The sequence below is a fragment of the Pomacea canaliculata genome, linkage group LG11, assembly GCF_003073045.1.
Source record: "Pomacea canaliculata isolate SZHN2017 linkage group LG11, ASM307304v1, whole genome shotgun sequence".
In the NCBI taxonomy this organism is placed as follows: Eukaryota; Metazoa; Mollusca; class Gastropoda; order Architaenioglossa; family Ampullariidae; genus Pomacea; species Pomacea canaliculata.
The window spans coordinates 528,281-548,191 of NC_037600.1; the positions used below are offsets into that span (position 1 = coordinate 528,281).

The window sequence follows — 19,911 nt, forward strand, 5'->3', positions numbered from 1 at the left end:
TCAGTTAATAATAGCAGTTACAGTCAACTAGTATTCTCGGTTAATGCTGGCAGTTATGGTCAACTAGTACTGTCAGATATATACATATATACAGGTATTCTCAATTAATTACTATTGCTAGATCTTCTCAATCAGTATTGCCAGGTATACTCAATTAGTATTGGCAGATATACTCAGTCAGTACTACTAGTGTCCACAAAGCCCAAGTAAGACCTACTGTTCACACTGAACTACAAATGAAATGTCCCAGACACAAGCAGTCAGCAGCCAACACAGAAGAAGACAAAAATGGTGAATTCAGAAAACACAAAACATAAGTGATAAGTCACAAATACACAAGACATAAGCACTAACTCAAATGCATGGAGGACAAATTAAAGATACAAGTGGCGAACTGACATGTAAGTGAGAAACCCAGAAAAAGTTAGACTGCATGAGCATTCACATTTCTTGCTCATACATAACACTAACCATAGGGTCAGTTAAATCTCGGGTATTTCCTTGGTTCAAGAAGAAGAAAAAAGTAATCAAAGATTTGGCCTGACATACCTTGTACACGCAAGAGATGGCTCTGAGAGTCTCGGCCAACTTCATTCACTGCTGAACACACATAACTTCCCGTATCATCTTCCTACATGGAAAAAAAACAACACACACACAAAAAGTCCCAATACACGATTTTTAATAAATTTTATTACTTTCCAGATTTTGAGCCTTGGTGATAAACAAAGAATCATACAACATATCTGAACACTGCATCTGTTTGTCACAGCTAATCATCATACATACACATATCAGTCTTTACATCAAATTACAAAGTCCTGCCATCAGTTTTTGTTAACATAATGACAGTATTTATGTCACAGCGTTGCAAATATGCAACAACGGGGAAACTGCAAATGTAGCATTGTCGACATCCAGGTTAGGGTAGAAAAAGAGTGTAGAAAAAGAAAGGATTAGGGCTAGTAATAATAATAAATGCAAAATTTGTAAAGCGCATACTTATTCTCCTAAGGACTTCTATGATGCAGGTAACAGATTTAGACTCAGCGGGTGGAGTGGAGCAGTACAGGTTAGATAAGATAAAGAGTTAGGGTTAGGGATAGATAAGAAAGAAATAGAAAGGGGCAGGTTAGATAATTCACAGTGGAAAGAGGATGAATCAAGAGTAGGGAAGGAGAGTCAGTGCTAATTGAGGGACACCACTAATGGCTGCCACCATCTGAAGAATAACGCCAGAAGGCAGCACTGGGTGACACGACAAAGTGGGTAGCACCAACTGAGAAATAGCACAAAGGGGTGACACTGAGGGACAGCATCAAGGGCAGCAATGAAGGACAGTATCAAGTGTGACATAAAAGAAGGAAATTTGATGGACAGCTGACCTGCACACTGTTGATGACCAGCGATCCATCCTCCATTACAGTGTACCTGGAGTTGCGTGGATCAATTGGACGGCGGTCAAAGCTCCATGTAATGGTGGGGAGAGGGTTACCAGTAGTCACACATGGCAACACAGTCCGGTCTCCCACCGAAGCCACAATCTGACTGGATGCTAGCTGTATCACTGGAGGCACTACAAGCACAAAATTTGACATGATTAGACGAGTCATTACTGAAAGAACAGCATTCTCACACACCTGCACTCAAACACATGCTCTATCTCTCTCTTGCTCAAAAACACACAGTCACTGCACATAATGTAGTTGTACTGTTATAATGTACTGTATACATATATCACATCTCATGGGCAAAAGGCAAATCCGTAACTGAACAGCTTTGTCGCTTCACCTTGTACAGTTAAGGACATCTCCACAAAACTCTCGCCTGCATCATTCTTAGCGATACAGCGGTAAATGCCTTCATCCTCTGCACTGCAAAATATGCAAAAGTACTTCTTTTTATAGATATAGGCATATGACATGTGCAATATATATTTTCCAGTAACTGCTGTATTTCTATAAATGCACATGTGATAATGGCAATATAAACAGTAGTGACTAACTAAAGACGTGTCTGCAAAGTATACCATATAATTTAAAAAAAATGAAAATGAAGATATAGGTACATGATATTTGCAGTTAAAATGCACAGGCATAAATGTAACTGCTTGTTCACACTGGCAAGTGTACATGCATGTGTCACACCACCCCACAGAGAACAGTAGGAACATATGGGCTAACAGTACAGGTAGTCCTTGGGTTACGACGGTCTCGAGTTACGCCGTTTCGTGGTTACAACTGTAAACGACACTAATTCCGACTTACAAGGTTTAGCGTCGTAAGTCGAACTGTACGTGCGCCTCATTCCACGTGCAGCGGAAGTCATAAGGCAATCTGAGAAGGGGGAAACAGCAACAGAGATCGGCAGGTCATTAGGACTTAGTCGTTCGACTGCCGCTACAATTATCAATGATAAAGATCGCATCCTTGAACATGTGACAGGATCTGCTCCTATGAAAGCCACATGCAGTGATAACAAAGCGTAGTGTACTGCACAATATTTTACTGTACTTATGTTTATTGATAATTGTGTAGGGTACTGTGTTAGGATAGTGTTTGGATATGCTAAGTGTTTGCAGTACTGTACTGTTATTATGATCTGACTTAAGTCGAAATTCGGTATACGACGCCGCGTAAGAACGGATCACCATCGTAAGTCGAGGACTACCTGTATAAGCAAAACCTTTTTGTATACAAGTTACATGTCTACAGTTCCTTTTACCTTGAATACACCATTCTTTCGATAAAAACTAGGCTTGGCTATATCATTATATTGTTATATTCATCCAAAATCGCCCCACCCAAACTAACAGTATAGTTATATAGCACTGACCGCACGTGAGGGATGGCAAGTCCGCCAGTGTGCAGGGTGATGTATTGGACACGTCCGTATGATCCACGATAGTCTGTGGATGAGATCTCTTGCCCACTGCGCTCCCACCGAATGCTGGGGCGCGGACGTCCCACGGCATGGCATGGAAGTACTACAGTTCTGTTCTGTAGGACCGTGAACTTGCTTTGGGATGCTGTTATCCTAGGAGGAACTGAAAATCACACACACACACAATTCATATGCACACACAATCTAGATAAGCAAGGTCTGTACTGAATTTGTTAATTAATTTAAAGGTCTGCACTGAACATGTCAATTAATTACAGGGTTAAACAAAACCAAAATATGTCAATAGTTGCTGGAACATTGTGCAGATGGCATATGTCTTCAAACTATAGAAATGATGAAGCACACATTCTTCTTACATTCAGTCCTGTTAACTGTTGTTAAACACTGTTAAATACTATTAAAATACATTAAGCTGCCTTGACTGCCGCCCCACATCAGATAATATAAATCTTACATAACCTGTACCCTCAATCTGACTTTGTAAATCTTGCTTACCCTGTACCCTCAGTCTAACGTCCCGATTATCCACACCAGCATCATTCTGTGCGATACAAGTGTAGACTCCAGCATCCTCAAGCTGCAGGTTGGACAGCATCAATGACCCATTCTCAAACACCTGCTGATCTGCAGCAACAACACCATTTCATCAGGGGACCTTAGCAGGAACAGCAACACTCTGATCAGGTGATCAGGGACCTCAGCAGGTGCATTTTCATGTAAGTTAACATGTACTTGTTTTCTACATTATCTAAGCATACTCAAGACACAGATGTACAATGTTGTATAAACAAATCCCAAACGGTGTGAGATAGCCACAGTTATAAACAAAAGATAATACGCATTAATGTCATGGCAACTTACTTGCACTCTCCTTCAATACAGCGCGGTTCTTCAGCCACAGGAGTGTGGGGACTGGAGACCCCTCCACCTGGCATGGCAGCACCACCCTCCCAGTTAGAGGGGCATGCACGGTGGAGCTGCCACTACTGACAATCTTGGCTGGCACTGAACAAGTAAACAGCTTTGTTTTCAGCACACATACATAAGTAAGAGTGCCCGTAAACATGTGCATGCACTCTCTCTCATGTTCACTCTCATGCACACTTCTCTTTACCTCTACTGCTAGAAGGATGTACACTAGTTAACACAACAAGCTAACTTTTGTAAGGCTAACTGATGTTATGCACGTCCACTGACCTTGAACACTGAGAGTAATGGTGCGGGATGCATTTCCAGCTGTGTTGGAGGCAGAGCACATGTACTGGCCATTGTCCTCTATGCGGACAAGCATGAACTCCAGGGAACCTGATGGCATCATGCGATGGCGTAAACCAGTTGATGGGAATGGTTGCCCATCTTTGAACCACTGGACATCTGGTGTTGGTTGACCACTGGCTTCACATGATAGGGTGGCCTGTTCATTCACAGTTGTGGCCACACGTTCTGGTCCTTCTCCAATTTCAGGTGGAACTGCACAAAGATAGTTGTCAAGCCTACAGAATACAGCAAATCACCTCAGATGGAACTACACCAAGATAGTCATCACGCCGACACCAAAACTATTACATGATCTTTTCACAAACCAGCAGGTTATTTACCTTTCAATAATTTCATCGAATCTTTGCAAACCAGGTTACCTACCCCTGACCATTACACGGAAATAGAGTTGGTCTTGCCCTGCAGGGTTGACCGCCTGGCAGCTGTAGTCTCCAAAGTCAGGCAGCTGGACGCTTCGTATGACCAACGTCCGTCCATTATCTTGCAAACGAAGGTTTGGGGACCCATATCTGGAGACAGGGCGACCTTTGCGATACCATGTGATATTAGGTGCAGGAGAACCTTGAGCAGGACATGTCAGGGATACCTGCTGGTTAACAATGACAGGAACTTCCTGCACTTCCCCTGAGCCATTGATCGTGGAGGGTACTACACAGATGTAAAACAGAGGTAGTGTTATGACACCACATAAAATTTAGTGGTGAAGATTTGTACACCTCTTAGTGGTGATATCCATTGTCTGTAGTCATCAATATATTCTTCATCGTTATTTAATAACTCTGCAGAAGGTGCATGAGATTTTTAGCATTTTTCATGTCATCTTCATACCATCATGTTCATCAGCTGTATATGCTTACTCACAGCTCCTCCATCATCGTTTGCAATACTCCTTGACAGTTGTCACAATTAGAAAGATGAGCTAGACCTGAATTACTTATGCCTTCTGCTGCTTTCTTCCTTGTGAGGGTATTCTAGTGTTTCAGAGACTTTCAATGCTTCTTTCTTAGTTACCTGCATAACAACCATATTGCCAAGATGCCACTAGAAAAAATCTGGGTTGGGAAAAATCTATCCACTTCTGTTAACTGTCATCTTGTTACTGTTACTAGGACTCAATGCAGAAACGTTCAAGTAAAGCTATAATGCTTTGGCCTATTTTGATACACAAGGCTTGTGTTAAAAAAAATTAAAACATATTGCGCATTAACTTGTGAATGGAGTGTACAGGGATTACTCTGCACTGTGAGTATGGCACGCATGTACCATGCTGTCCGTGTGTTAGCAGCCCTAGCCAGTCTTACCCCAAACATCCAGAATGAATGTTTTGTCTGCAAAACCCGCCTCATTTTCAGCATGGCAGGTGTACTCTCCGCCATCATCCACCTGCACATCTGACAGCTGCAGCAGTGAGTCATTGGACAGCAAGCGCACTGTGTTGTCATCATCTGTCTGAAGCAGCGTTGCACTGTTGTGCAGCCACACGAGGGTAGGGGTGGGTATCCCGGTCACACGGCACTGCATGCTGATGGCGTTGCCAGCAACAACAGACAGCTTTTCAGTAGCTGCTTCCAGGATTTGAGGTGGAACTGTATAAAGGACATAATACCACCACATAAGACCAATGATCATCATCACCAAAACACAAACTACCACAAACGTCATAACCACAATCTTCCTATTGAATCATTGTCACTGTAACACCAATTTCATCATTATGTCACTGTTACCATAAATCTGAGAGATTTATTCATTCATTCCAATGTCCTTTGTGGGCCCATCTGTGTTGATCAGCCCACACTGGACTGGTCATCAAGGGAGAAATGGGGGAAGTATGGTCTCAGCACCTGACAAGGCTTGCCACAGAGGCATTACTCGGCTGTATATTCATTCCTGGCTTACTACATTTCCAGACAGAACAGCAACCTCTGTGACAATACTTTAACAAGCCCAGTGTCTCCGTGAAGATCTCATGAACTGGTTGCAGGTGACACTGACCTGACTGATATTACTCACCTTGTGCAAATATCACATCAAGATTCACAGACAGTGGTAACTATAAATGTGACCTCAAGATTCACAGTGAAAGCCCATAAAAAAATGTGCTGTTGGAACTGTTCAAGTCCTGTCCACAATTCCATCTTGGGAAATGGTATAATAACAATCACAATAAATTTAAATCTGGAACTCTTTAGGATTTGATTTCTGAGATGTTTTCATCACATGACTTTTTTTAAAAGTGTTGTAAATACTTTCTCAGACATTGTAAATGATGACTTTTGAACTTTTGTTGCTGGCAGGATTTAAGCTTTCAAACTCATTGTTATCTGCTCTTATGTAAGCTGTAGAAGTGCAGGAGGTAGCATCATTTATACTTTATTACTGGAATAACTGTGGCTTCATTTTCCTACTGGCAGCTTACCTCTGTGACGTGGCTGTCATACTTATTGATGTCTGCATTCAAACTAGAGTACCGGAAGTTTAGTTGCTCAGGTTATCTGTCGCTTATAAACTTGAGAGAATTTGTTACTGATCAAAGACATTTGATGTTACTGACCAAACACCTGCAGTGCTACATCCACTTGATCCTGTCCTGCAGGGTTGGTGGCCATACAGGTGTAGGTGGCATCATCATCCACTTGAGCATTGCTGATCTCTAGAGTACGGTCATTGTTCAGCACACGCAGGTCATGGTAAGGCCAGTCCAGCAGTGGTGCCTGTTATATTTACCATGACAACCAACATAGTAAGCACTGAAGGAAACAGTATTGCAATGTCATTCAAATTACTATGAATATAATGAGGGTCTCATTTACAACAGAGCTGTAATTCTATTACCGCTGTAACAACAATGCCACAGTCATAGCTGAACATGCTTGCAGTTATTACCAGAGTATAAGTACACCTCAAAAATCTGGTCATAGATAACCATGCACAAACCTTTTGCCACCAGACTAAAATGCTGAAATTTTGACTCGAATGTGGGATTACAATCGTACACACATACACACATATATACACACACATGCATGCACACACACTCTCCCTCTCTGTGGTGCCTGACTGGAATACTGTCATCAAGTCTGACGTCTGACTGAACATCTGCACCAGCAAACACTCACCTTATCTTTAAGCCAGAGTATGCTTGGCTGAGGCACACCAGACACATGACAGTCAATTGTGATGGTACCATTCTGACTGACGGTGATAGCATCTGGGACCAACTCATGGTCGATACTGGGTGGAACTGCAATATTCAAGACACTGCTGTTAATGTAAGGAAAAGAACTTCTATAAATTCACCCCCTCATTTTTTTCCTCAACTACTCTTAGACTTGCTCCAGATCCATGGATGTCTTGTGGCAAAACATGGCATTTCTGTCACAGGTCCATGAATATAAATCCTTTTCTGTCTGAGCACATGGTTAGACCTGTACATGATTCACTGCCCCTTACCACAAACACACTTATCACCTGACCACAAACACCTTGCACCTGACCAGATACACCTAACATGTCACCGCATACACACCTAACACCTGAAGGTCAAAGTTGCGTTCAAGTTGGCCTGCAAGGTTAGTGGCAATACAGGTGTACAAAGCAGTGTCAGTAGTGCGCGCTCGCTCAATCTGCAGCTGCCGGTTGTCATTCAGCAGACGCAGTCGTGTGCTCTCCTGTGCTGGCTCACCATTGATCAGCCATTCCACCTGACAACAGCCCGCCCAGTAACAATGTCAGCAAGTACTTGTCATAGCAGTAACACACACTGCCTGACAACTTACATGCTCTGCCACATGTAATTTGCAAATATAGACAATGGATTGTTTAAAAATATTTCCTTACACACTATACTGCAACACACAACTATACAGCATCTGATGGCTCACACACTCAAAGAGGTCATTCGCCTCGCTCACACAGTATCCGTGCAGCTGGCCATGTGCAGGGGAGATGCAGGGTGAAGGGAAACAAAGGCTGTCAGCAATATGCAAGTGCTCCTGCTATAATACCATAAGCACTATAAACAAAATACAAACTATTGCAGACCAATTGCTGTACACAGACTCTTGTTAAATCCCAATTATAACTTCAGTGGTAATACCTGTCTGAGTGAAACTCGTAACAATGGACAACAGAGTAAGGACAATTTTAACCCTGACTTTAAGCCTTCATGAAAGAACCTCTAGGTGACAGATATATCACTGAAGACAACTTTCAAAACATTGTGCAGTATGATTGTCCACATGCTCAACAACAAAGTCAATGCTACACTGACCTCAGGAGTAGGCACACCTGAGACCGGACACTCCAGCACCACCCATCTGTCCACAATAGTTTTAGGCTTGTACACAACATTTGATTCATCAATAGAAGGGGGAACTGCAAGAGACAGAAAGCTACTGCAACAGCTGGTATACAATGTAGCACTTTACACAATTATTTAATAAAGATATACATTTGTGACGCTTGCTTGACATCTCTATAACATCAGAACTATTCATCTTTCTGACTGAGAATTAAAATAGTACAGATTTTAAAAAACCTTTTTATAACTACTAGTCATAGTAAAATATCTTATATCCATCTTGCATTCAGCAAGCCAGAAAAAAAGCAGACTGGGAAGTTGCTAAAAAAAATTTGAAAAATCTCTATGATGATGTGGCTTTAACCTTGAAATAAGTTGTAACAGTCTTAATAACACTGGAATTTTTTTTAAAGTCAGACAGGTGATATATAACAGCTGACACAATCTCCTCAGATTTGAAGTGTTACCAAGAACGAGAAGGTCAAAGGTTGCCTGGTCCTGTCCTGCAGGGCTGATGGCTTGGCAGGCGTAGGTGCCGGTGTCACCTTCGTCTACAATCAACAGCTGCAGCTGCACACCACCACTAACCACCCTAACCCTGGGGTCAGAAGTTGGAAGGGGCTGATCATCTTTAAGCCAGGTGATATTTGGAAATGGGATGCCATACACTGGGCAGTCCAGTGTGGCCGTTTGACCTTTAATCACATGTGGTTTTGTGTCAATCTGATTATGATTGATGACAGGTGGGACTGTAAAACAGATAAGGAAACTGGTTAGTGCCTAAAACTCAAATTTTCTATGTAGCAGGACAGAGCAATCTACTACTTGTGGTTCATAAAATACATCGATTGGACTGGCTATAATCAATGATTCATAATTACTTAGTTGCTAAAATATTCTGAAATTTTATAGTAAAAATTCTGAGGTGCTTGATGTTCACTAATAGATTTCACATTTCTCGTATGTTTATTTGTACAGTTGTTATGTCTGCACACATGGCTTCTAGGGTTGTAGCAAGTTCAAATTTACAAGTACACCTGTTACAGGTACACAGAAACTCCCCACACATCTGTTACAGGTACACACTCACCCCACATCTGCTACAGGTACACAGAAACTCCCCACACACCTGTTACAGATACACAGAAACTCTCCACACACCTGTTACAGGTACACACTCACCCCACCTCTGCTACAGGTACACAGAAACTCCCCACACATCTGTTACAGGTACACACTCACCCCACATCTGCTACAGGTACACAGAAACTCCCCACACACCTGTTACAGATACACAGAAACTCTCCACACACCTGTTACAGGTACACACTCACCCCACCTCTGCTACAGGTACACAGAAACTCCCCACACATCTGCTACAGGTACACACTCACCCCACATCTGCTACAGGTACACAGAAACTCCCCACACACCTGTTACAGGTACACACTCACCCCACATCTGTTACAGGTATACAAAGACTCACCCCACACCTGCAGGTCAAAGTGCTTCTCGGCCTCTCCAGCTTCGTTAGTTGCCACACACACGTAAAGACCAGTGTCTGCAACCAGAACACTGGAAATGACCAGAACACGGCCATCGTCACTGAGCTGAGCATGGGAGGCAGTCTCAGTGGACAAAGGCTGACCATTGTGGAACCACATCACCTGGGGCAGAAGAAGAAACCTTTTGATCAAGTCACTTGAATGGATCAAACATGCTTCAGGAGAATTGAGATTACATCACTTTCACTACATAATTATCCTATTTTACAAGAAATTTAAGGTCCTTTGGTGAAATGATACACAGATTAAGATGTCACAGAGCTCAAAATATTGTCTTTGGTTTGAAGATTACACACACCGCAATAATCAACCAATAATTTGCAACACTGTCTCTAATATGGTAACATCACAATGGTCATCATGACATCTGGTACATCAGCTTCTACAGCTAACATTACAATAATGATCTTTATCACTGGCATGCAGGTAGGAAGAAAGTTCAACACAGGTACACAGATCCACAACTGCACACACTCTACTGCCAGTGGGAATCACAAACCATACCTCAGGGTCTGGAATGCCAATAGCAGGACAGGCAAGAGTTAGGGTGGAGTTCTCCAGCACACGAGGCCTCAGCTCTGCATCATCCTCAAGAATTGTAGGTGGGACTGTTCAAAGAGAATCATCTTAAGAAACAACTATGTGCTGCACCAGTCCTAAACTAGAAGTCCTAACAAATGCTATATATTGAGTCAGTAAGATTTAAGCCCCATTGGTCAGATAACTAGATACATTATCAACTGAAAGACATTACATCAGAGATCAACTACATACTGCATGTCAAACACCCACATTAATCGGATGACTAAATATATTATCAACAGACAAGAGGTTATATCAAAGACTAACTACATGCTGCAGGTCAAGTATCTGCATTTGTAAGAAGATTTCTGTATTTTGCATCGAAGGATACTTTGGATTTTAAATAAAAGGATGCAGCTTACTGACTGAAAATTCATCTGCAATCACTTTATGCTCACTGTTATATGCAACATGCTTCTGACAGAATGTGACATCCCTAAAACCAGGTCAACTGCTAATCAGTTGCTAACACCAACAACAGCTGGGACGATTAACCACTAATGAGCAGGAATATCTGTAACTGACCTTGCACGTTCAACTGGAAGTTCTCAGCCACCTCGCCAGCAGGATTGGCAGCCAAACAAGTGTACAACCCTGTATCCTCCACCCCAGCTTGACGGATGACTAACTCTGTTCCACTGGCCTCCACAGACACCACGTCGCTGTAGCTGACATTGAGTTCCTCCCCATCCTTGTACCACAGAATGATGGGAGGTGGCACACCTGATGCTGGGCAGTGGATGCTGACAGTGCCATTGATGATGACCTTGTTGTCGTATGTCACTTTACTTGGATCAATTCTGGGTGGAACTACACACCAGTGGAATGCATCATGCTGAAAACTTTCATATGCAAGGGTGCACATGCAAGAAAGCAAAAACAAAGTAGGAACTCCCATCCCTTCTATAACTGCCACTTGCCTACCATTTAGTCTTATAAATTTGCAGTGGAACATCATTTCTGTGAGCACTACTCCTAAACACAGTCCACTCACTGCTATCTCTGTATCTTTTCTGTCTTTTGTGGATTACTGTTTAGCTAGTTCTGTGTCATTACTGTCTGTTACTTCAGTATTTTCTCTTGGCTTTTGTTGATTACTGTTTAGCTAGTTCCCTGTCCTTGTTGTCACCTCTGATCTCTTTATCTTCTCTGTCTTTTCTACTTCATCCTCATTCTTACCCATCTGTCCATTCTTTCACATATGACACATTCACAGAGTTTTAATATTAAGCATTGAGCACATGGCCCTTGATGAGTGATTCTGCAAGATATAAATTGCACATCATCATCTATATAAAAATGTTTTAAAAACAAAACCATAAAAGCTATAAGTTTATGAAAAATAACTGTTACATCAAAATGAAGTGGAAAATTTTATGTAAAAGAAGTTACCCTAAGTCAAATCCAAAGCCAAAAAGATTAATCTACCCAACAACGCATCTCCACAAACTTCAGGAAAATATAATTCTTAGATATATATATATATGATCCTGAAAGTAATATACAAAAGGCATTCTTAACATCTCTGATATGGTCTGCACCAGAAACAACGTACCAAATACATCAAGGTCAAAGTCCACTGAATCTTCCCCAGCACGATTTCTGGCAGTGCAGCGGAAGTTGCCCCTGTCCTTCACTTGGGTCCCATAGATTCTTAGCTGTCTCCCATTTGCTACCACTTCGTATCGTGGGTGATTGGTAGCATCCAGTAAAACGTCATTGCGGTACCACAGTACGTCTGGCTGAGGGTTGCCAGTTACTGGGCAGTTCAGGACAGTTGTGCTGTTCACAGTTACTTCAGGGTTGCGTGCGGAGTTATCAACATCAATTTTGGGTGGGACTGGCAAGTAAAAGAAAAGCCTCGAATTTATCTAACCTGTTAGTATCTGATCATAATCTGGTGGAACAAATGAATCAGTTTAGCAATATCAAAGTAGTCACTGGAAAAAAAAACCTTGAAAACCAATGGGACACCTGAAAATAATATGGAGGCCTCCACATAATTTTGAGCTTCTAACAGCCACAGCCATAAGACTCCACATAATTTTGAGCTTGCAGCAGCTGCAGCCATAATCTAAGAAACACTAATAAATGAACAGCAAATATGGGGTTTTGGGGGCAACTATTCGTCACTCAGCTATACAGATCTGGTCATTAGAAAAGGTGTGAGTATAAAGAAGAGATTTCATATTTTGTTTGAAGAATAGAGTGATGAAATGTTTGGTACATGGATCTTCAAGCAGATTGATTCTTGAGTAATTCATGCAAGACACCAATTCTGTATGATGACTGTCAATGATGTCAGCAAGGATTTGTTTAGTATGATGATAGTGATGTCAGTAAGGATTTAATATTCTGTACGATGACAGTTGATGTCAGCGAGGATTTTATATTTTGCTGGGAAAGAAGTGTCCTGTTGTTTAAGATAAAAACTGTAATGCTTTTGAGCCTATTTTGGTCTGTTCTCTGTGGTTTTATTTTCAGATTTGTCAGCAATGCTGGTAAAGTTGAAACTGCACAGTAATAACCATTAAAATTACAATTAGCAGAGAGATTTAACAGAACAAGAAAATTATAATATTGTTCTGGTAGGCTAAATATCGCCTATTCTTAAGATAAAAAAAGTAAAGGTTGTCCCCTAACATTTTCAGGTCATTGGGGAGAAAGATGTTGGAGACCTCACTTTTCTCAGGGTCAGCTTTACATGAGGGCAGTGCCCATCTCATCTTCCTCACTGCCTTACCTTCCCCAACCCTCCATGGAGTCAGGTACCTATTCCTGCCAGCTGGATCAACTGGGGGACGTTTACTGCTCTACTTGGGTACTGACCACTGTGCCTCTCAGTTTAAACGCCAGCACTCTGACCACTTTGCTATCCAGTTCCCCACTTCTAGAATTTTTTAGTTGAAAATTTTCTATAAGAAAGATTAAAAAAAGGAGTCTTTGCCAGTCAGGGAACATTTGCAAAATAGCAGACGTGTCTTTTCCCTGATGTCAGTCAAGTGTGGTGGTTCCATAGAGTGGTGAAAAAAGTTATTTACATTATGGTTACAAAACTTTCCCTCAGCAGACTCTCAGGGTGACAACTTCCAGCAACCTACAACAGTCTCATTCAGTCAGATGCCACGAGTTCACCTCAGGATAGTGTGCACTGAACATGCCAGTCACTTAAATTTTAATTGCTGAAGAAGGCAAATAAACAAAGTCCAGCGAGAGCTACTTTTTCCTTGAGTGTAAAGGTTTAGTCTTCCTTCTACAATAGTAAACTTATAAAAGAAAGAATTCTTTTATATGGGGAAAACTGCCATACCTACCCCTAATAGCAGACACATTGCATAATAAAACTTATACAGAAGATCTCACTAGCTAAATTAACTGTTTTATGTCATGAAAAGATATTTGTGACTTAAGAAAAGTGGGATAGCCTCTAATGACTGATTTGAGGATGAATGGTGAAGATTACATGCTGAAGAATTGTGACTCTCAGTACTGTAGAAGATATAAAGCCTTACCAAGCTTAAGTGACAGGTCAAATAAAGTCATGTGACCTACCCAAGATATCAACATTAAAAGCTTTCTCAGCCTGTCCTGCAACATTTTCAGCCTGGCAGTAGTATCTTGTGGCATCCTGCACTGTTGTTTGTCGGATCAAAAGTGTCCAGCCCTGGTTCTCCAGTACATGCTTGCTTGTGTTCTGTTTGATGGCTGTGTCCTGCATGAACCAGGTGACACGTGGCAGTGGCAGTCCTGACGCAGGGCAGGTCAGGCGAAGGTCACTTCCCATCACTACCTCTGCCTCCTCCATCATCCCTGGATTTTCAATGGATGGTGGGACTGGAGTTGGAAACAGAAAAAAATTATTTTGACAAAAGCTTGAATTCTTTTCATAACTGTAAACTAATATTCATAACTAATATTTTCCACTTATTTATCATTAAAATACCTTTAAAATACTCTTACTAAATCTGTGAAGTTGGAAGGAGGCCCAGGAGGAATAATGATCATCAGAAGTAGGAGAAAGAAACCTCCAATGCATACCATTATGACTACTCCAGAAGAAGTGATCAGATGACAAGTGAGCAGCTCACTGCTGCAAGTGAATCACAATGGCATGACAAGCCATGTGGCGATGACAAGGACAGTGACATGATGAGCTATGTGCTGATGATATGGATATCAAGTGTTGATGCCTCACAATTACATACACGCTAGGATAATGAAGCCTCCTTGTCCAAGAAAGAATAAGTGTGAAGTGATGCGACTGCATGTCCCTTACCATAGATTGTGACGTCATGGTGTTTAGCCAGTTCACCAGCAACACTTTGCCCAACGCAAGTGTAACGGCCACGGTCTGTTATCCGGGCAGCACTGATCTCCAAACGTCTGCCATCTGCAAGCACTCTGATGTTGGGGTCTCTCTCTACAGACAATGGCTCACCATCCTTCAGCCACAAGATACGAGGTGTAGGCTTGCCACTGATTGGACAGTTAATGTAAATGGGTTGACCTTCAATGGCTGTCTGGTTGCTAGGTGATGAGGAGTCTTGGTCTAGATTGGGTGGCACTGTATAAATAGATCAAACAACTGCAGTAACCCATGAGACAGGAAGAGGACTGGGGGAATTGCTGTTTTAGGTTGAGCCAACAACTAAGGCTATATCACAGCCAGCCCTGTAAACAGATGCCATAGGCAAAAAAAATAAAATAAGTATTCAAGACTGTAACAGTTATCAAAGACTTACTGTGATTGTGAAATGCCATCTAAGTTTCACTATTATTATAAAAAGATATTTAGGATTTGCTGTGATTATAAGATACCCAAGATTTACTGTGATTGTGCATGAAGGAAACAAATATGGTCATCTAAACTCTATTCCTTGTCTCCTACTTCTTCATTACTTATTTTCTGAACACTAACCTTGAACTTCAAGAAGAAAGTCCTTGTTGACTTTTCCTGCCACATTAGTGGCTACACAGCGGTACCGTGCTTCATCGCCAAGCTGAGCCTGCGTAATGGTTAGCTCGAGGCCATTGTTTGCGAGGTAGACACGGGCTCCAAGATCTTGTTCCCTCAATGGCTGGTTGTCCTTGAGCCAGGTCAGAACTGGGGTCGGGTCAGTTCCTGCTGACACTGGGCAGGTCAAGGTCACTGTGTCATTGACAATGACTTTGGTGCTCTCAGGACCACCCGAGGGCCCGACATCTGGACCAATGAGCTTTGGAGGCACTGAAACATTAAATAAGAAACATACACAAGAAAAGTAAATGAATGGTTACAAAATTCAGGCTGTTCTTTGGTTATGGTGCTTATCTGAAATGCCAACTCCGTCTGTGGCACATGTACCTGTACATTAAAACTGATAACTTCCCTGATTGATGCCCAAGATCGCTACTCACCTAAAATCTTTAGCTCCACTGCATAGGAAACATTGCCTGCCACGTTCTCTGCACGGCAAGTGTAGAGCGCTGAGTCTTCAGCCTTAACATTGTCGATCTCTAGCGACCCATCAGCCAACACTTGTAACCCCAGCTCACTGTCAGTCAGGGGCACTCCATTCTTGCTCCACACAATGCGTGGTGTTGGTGTGCCCAAGGCAGGGCAGGGCAAGATAACAGTGTTTCCCTCGACAATATCAGTGTAGTTACTAAGGGCATCTGGAAGACTAGGAGGTGCTGCAGCAGACAAAACAGAGTAATGGTCAGAAACAGAATTTCAACCACCATGACAATAGGGTACACGGGATAGATATTTCATGTGTACCAACCACAACAAATTGCGGCCCTCTGCTCCACTGGGGGTGATTAGGAACAAGAAGAACCACAACAAATGAACAGTACTGTGTTCAATAGTTTTCAGGTCAGCCCATTTACAATGACTAAGGGTACAAAATCAACCTCTTTTACTTATCATGCACAGCCTTGTCTACTTGTCCTGTACAAGTGTCTACTTGCCGTGTAAACATTCTCTTCTCACTATATACAACTTTGCAAAATCTCCATGTAAACCTTGTCACAACCTCATTTACTCACCGTGTACAACAAGGCGAATATCACGAGTCTGTTTGCCAGCAGGGTTGGTTGCTGTACAAGTGTATTTTCCGGCATCCTCTACCTTGGATGCATCAATGGCCAGAGTGCCTGCCCCTACCAGGCTGTAGTGGTCAGCCATATTGACTGTGTCCACCAGTGCACCGTCCTTCCGCCAGCTGACCTGAGGCTGTGGGTCACCCTCTGCCTCACACTCTAAGATGACTGGTTCACCCTTCAGCACCACCACCTCTGTCAGGCCTGGTGCTATGCTGGGTGGAACTACATAACAAAGACCCGTTCAGCCAGCTTTTGGCGTAAAATAGATTTCTTGCTGACAGCTCAAAAATTGAACATTAGAGAGAACTTCATAGGAGAAATTCACAGTAAAGAAAAAGTTTATGCTTCATTCCACATCTGACATTATCTACTTACCTTATACCTCACTGTTCTATTCTGTCCCATAAGTGATCTCTATTTACCTTATATCTCGCTGTCCTATTTTGCCCTACAAGTGATATTTATTTTATATTTCATTGTTCCACGACAGATACTTGCATATGATAAGATTACATCATCATCATCATCAGATTCTGAGTATGCTGTATAGATACACATCTAATAAGTATGCTGTATGAGCACACATCTAACAAGTATTCTGTGTAAGTGCCCTTCTAAAATGACTTGAAATCAAATTCACTAGTTCTAACAATTCTGCTTGTCTCAGATTATTATTGACAGACTCATAATGAAAGCATCTGCCCATATACAGAAAAAGTTTAATAATAATAATGAACAGTTATATATCATTTTTCCAATAATTTACTCAGAGCACTTTACATAAATGATACACAGAAGTAAACAGAATCATTAACAGCCATGCACCCATGCATCTGACAGTCATGCTCACTTCTACAACAGAAACACCTGCTCATACACAAAATAAATACAGACACATATTATGCACACTCATAGCCAAAACAGGGTCACAATGAAATTGCTGTTCTGACAAGATGTGTCTTAAGTTTAGACTTAAAGATTCACAAAACTTCAGGCAAAAGCCAGCCTTACTGTAGACGATGAGGGTGATGACCTTGTTGGCAATGCCAGCCACATTAGAGACAACACACTCATAAATTGCCTTGTCAGACAACCGAGCTTGCTGGAAGTACAGTCCTGTTGGCTGCACACGTACCCAGGGTGGACTGGGAGTGAAAGGAGCAAAGTTCTGCCGCCATTGGATGACAGGCTGAGGGATGCCTGAGGCTTCACATGGCAACAGCACTGATTCACCTTCCACCACCTCAAGCTTCTCATCCTCTGGACCCATAATCTGAGGACCAACTAAACAAAGGATCTAGCCTCATTAAGTCTCATCCAGCAGTAACAGCACAGGAAACAAGTCAAAGTAAATAATGAACATAAAATAATCGTACTGAACTACTACAAAAGGCCAATGACATCTTGGGTAATTCTTGTTAGTGTGATAGTAACCATGATGGTAACTCAAGATATTAATGGTACCATATTTTGTGCTGCTGTAATGTTTTTTAAATGATTTCTTTGAAAGCACACCACACACTTTTGGTTAAATTGAATGATATCCATGCTATGTAACCCTAGGTGTGACCATCACAAAGATAATGCATATGGCCTTATCCCTCCATAAGTATCCTGTACCCATATTCCTGCATCCCTTCACATCATGCTATGTAAGCCAATATCTGTCCTTGAAAACGATAATGTATATGACCTTATCCTTCCATAAGCTTTCAGCCCTCCTCATCCAGTGCCTCACCTTGCACGGAGAGATACATGTCCTTCACCACCTCACCAGCAACGTTGGAGGCCACACACTGGTAGTGTGCCGTGTCCCGTGGGTCAGCAGAGAATATTTCTAGTGCACCATCTTGCCTCACAAAGTAATTGACGTCCACCAGAGAGATTGGACTTCCATCTTTGAACCAGGTAAATGAGGGAAGGGGGTCTCCCTGTACCTTACAGGGGAGGACAACTGTTTGACCCTGAACCACACTGAAGTTTCCCCGCCGGTCTAGTTCACTGTCCACATTCAACTTGGGAGGGACTGCCAACAGAAGGGGTTTGTCCACTTTACCATATCAGGAGTACTGGATGAGGCACAGTCCACATTTCTTAGTAGCATAAAAGTCTGGTACAGGACAGTATTAGTATTAAGGACAGTTTAAATATGTAAAAAGCAACACAATAACAGTTCTTTGTTCTCAACAGTTAAAAGGTATCTGATGCTGAATTCCTGGAATGCACAAAAATGGGTGTAGCACTCTAGAAGTGTACTGAGTATGTAATTGTTGTTGTAAGGTCAGCGTCGAGTGACGCTGTCCTATTTCCCACGCTGGCTGAACTGTGAACTGTCCACCCGCGACCACTGCCCTTTCCCACGCTGGTTGAGCTCAGGGTAGCCGACCTTGAACTGCCCACCCCCCGGCCACTGGTCTATTGTTACACCCGCCTGAGAACTTGGGTGGAAACAATGACCAGACAGGGCGAGGGGGGGGGCAGGGGATGGAGGGATCGACATTCTAGAATGTTCCGAGGGTAGGGAAATATAAGTAGCGGGGCGGACAGTGGTTGGCATGCTGTTGTTGAGATTTGAGAGAGAGAGAGGAGGCAGGCCAGCAACCGAGAAAAGAGTTGAATAAAGAAATTTCAACGTGAGAAACCATCTTGTGTTTTTCCTGTTCAACTTAGCCCAACCCTACGTAGCCATTGACGTATTGGTTACATTTCTGGCGCCCAATGTGGGGCTAGTTGTACAGGAGCAACTTTAATTCCTCGGCAGAACACCATGGCTGACTGCAGCACAAACAGCACCGGAGCAGCAGATAAAGACAGCATCATCGAAGAACTTCGCCGCCAGCTAGAAGAGCTCCGGTCTGAAAGTGCTAGGAACGAAGTGACAAAGGCAATACATGTGCAATTACTACCGCCCGTTCCTCTCCCAGAATTAAAAACATTTACAGGGCTTCCGCCTACATCGCCCCAAGAGGTCACCTTCGAGCAGTGGAAAGTGCAGGCGCTCGAAATACAAGACGATGCACTGATCGAGGAGAAGTTCGCGTTCCTGAGACGGAGTCTGAAAGGAGCGGCACATCTCCACACCAAAGACAAACAGTATGGCACCGTCAGCGAATTGGTTGCAGACTTGCAGGCGCTGTTCGGGGAGCTACGAAGTGCAGACGACATCTATATCGAATTGTGTCAGATGAGACC

General features: G+C 42.5%; 1 protein-coding gene across 3 annotated transcripts in view; it reads right to left on the minus strand.

Annotated features, from left to right (window-relative positions):
* LOC112575822 (hemicentin-1-like) overlaps positions 1-19,911 on the minus strand; it is an 87,181-nt gene that overhangs the window by 31,532 nt on the left and 35,738 nt on the right. For all 3 annotated transcript variants that reach the window (XM_025257860.1, XM_025257859.1, XM_025257862.1), the window contains exons 18-42: positions 18,458-18,745; positions 17,731-18,003; positions 16,663-16,941; positions 16,030-16,305; positions 15,551-15,859; positions 14,909-15,196; positions 14,185-14,466; positions 12,188-12,472; positions 11,158-11,442; positions 10,555-10,658; positions 9,972-10,152; positions 8,953-9,234; positions 8,456-8,559; positions 7,712-7,886; positions 7,302-7,426; positions 6,737-6,896; positions 5,484-5,768; positions 4,546-4,830; positions 4,102-4,374; positions 3,766-3,909; positions 3,400-3,528; positions 2,836-3,046; positions 1,792-1,874; positions 1,386-1,576; positions 550-631 (exon numbers count right to left, since the gene is read on the minus strand). In XM_025257860.1, coding sequence (XP_025113645.1) covers positions 550-631; positions 1,386-1,576; positions 1,792-1,874; positions 2,836-3,046; positions 3,400-3,528; positions 3,766-3,909; positions 4,102-4,374; positions 4,546-4,830; positions 5,484-5,768; positions 6,737-6,896; positions 7,302-7,426; positions 7,712-7,886; positions 8,456-8,559; positions 8,953-9,234; positions 9,972-10,152; positions 10,555-10,658; positions 11,158-11,442; positions 12,188-12,472; positions 14,185-14,466; positions 14,909-15,196; positions 15,551-15,859; positions 16,030-16,305; positions 16,663-16,941; positions 17,731-18,003; positions 18,458-18,745 — 5,379 coding nt within the window. The remainder of the gene's footprint in view (positions 1-549; positions 632-1,385; positions 1,577-1,791; positions 1,875-2,835; positions 3,047-3,399; positions 3,529-3,765; positions 3,910-4,101; positions 4,375-4,545; positions 4,831-5,483; positions 5,769-6,736; positions 6,897-7,301; positions 7,427-7,711; positions 7,887-8,455; positions 8,560-8,952; positions 9,235-9,971; positions 10,153-10,554; positions 10,659-11,157; positions 11,443-12,187; positions 12,473-14,184; positions 14,467-14,908; positions 15,197-15,550; positions 15,860-16,029; positions 16,306-16,662; positions 16,942-17,730; positions 18,004-18,457; positions 18,746-19,911) is intronic.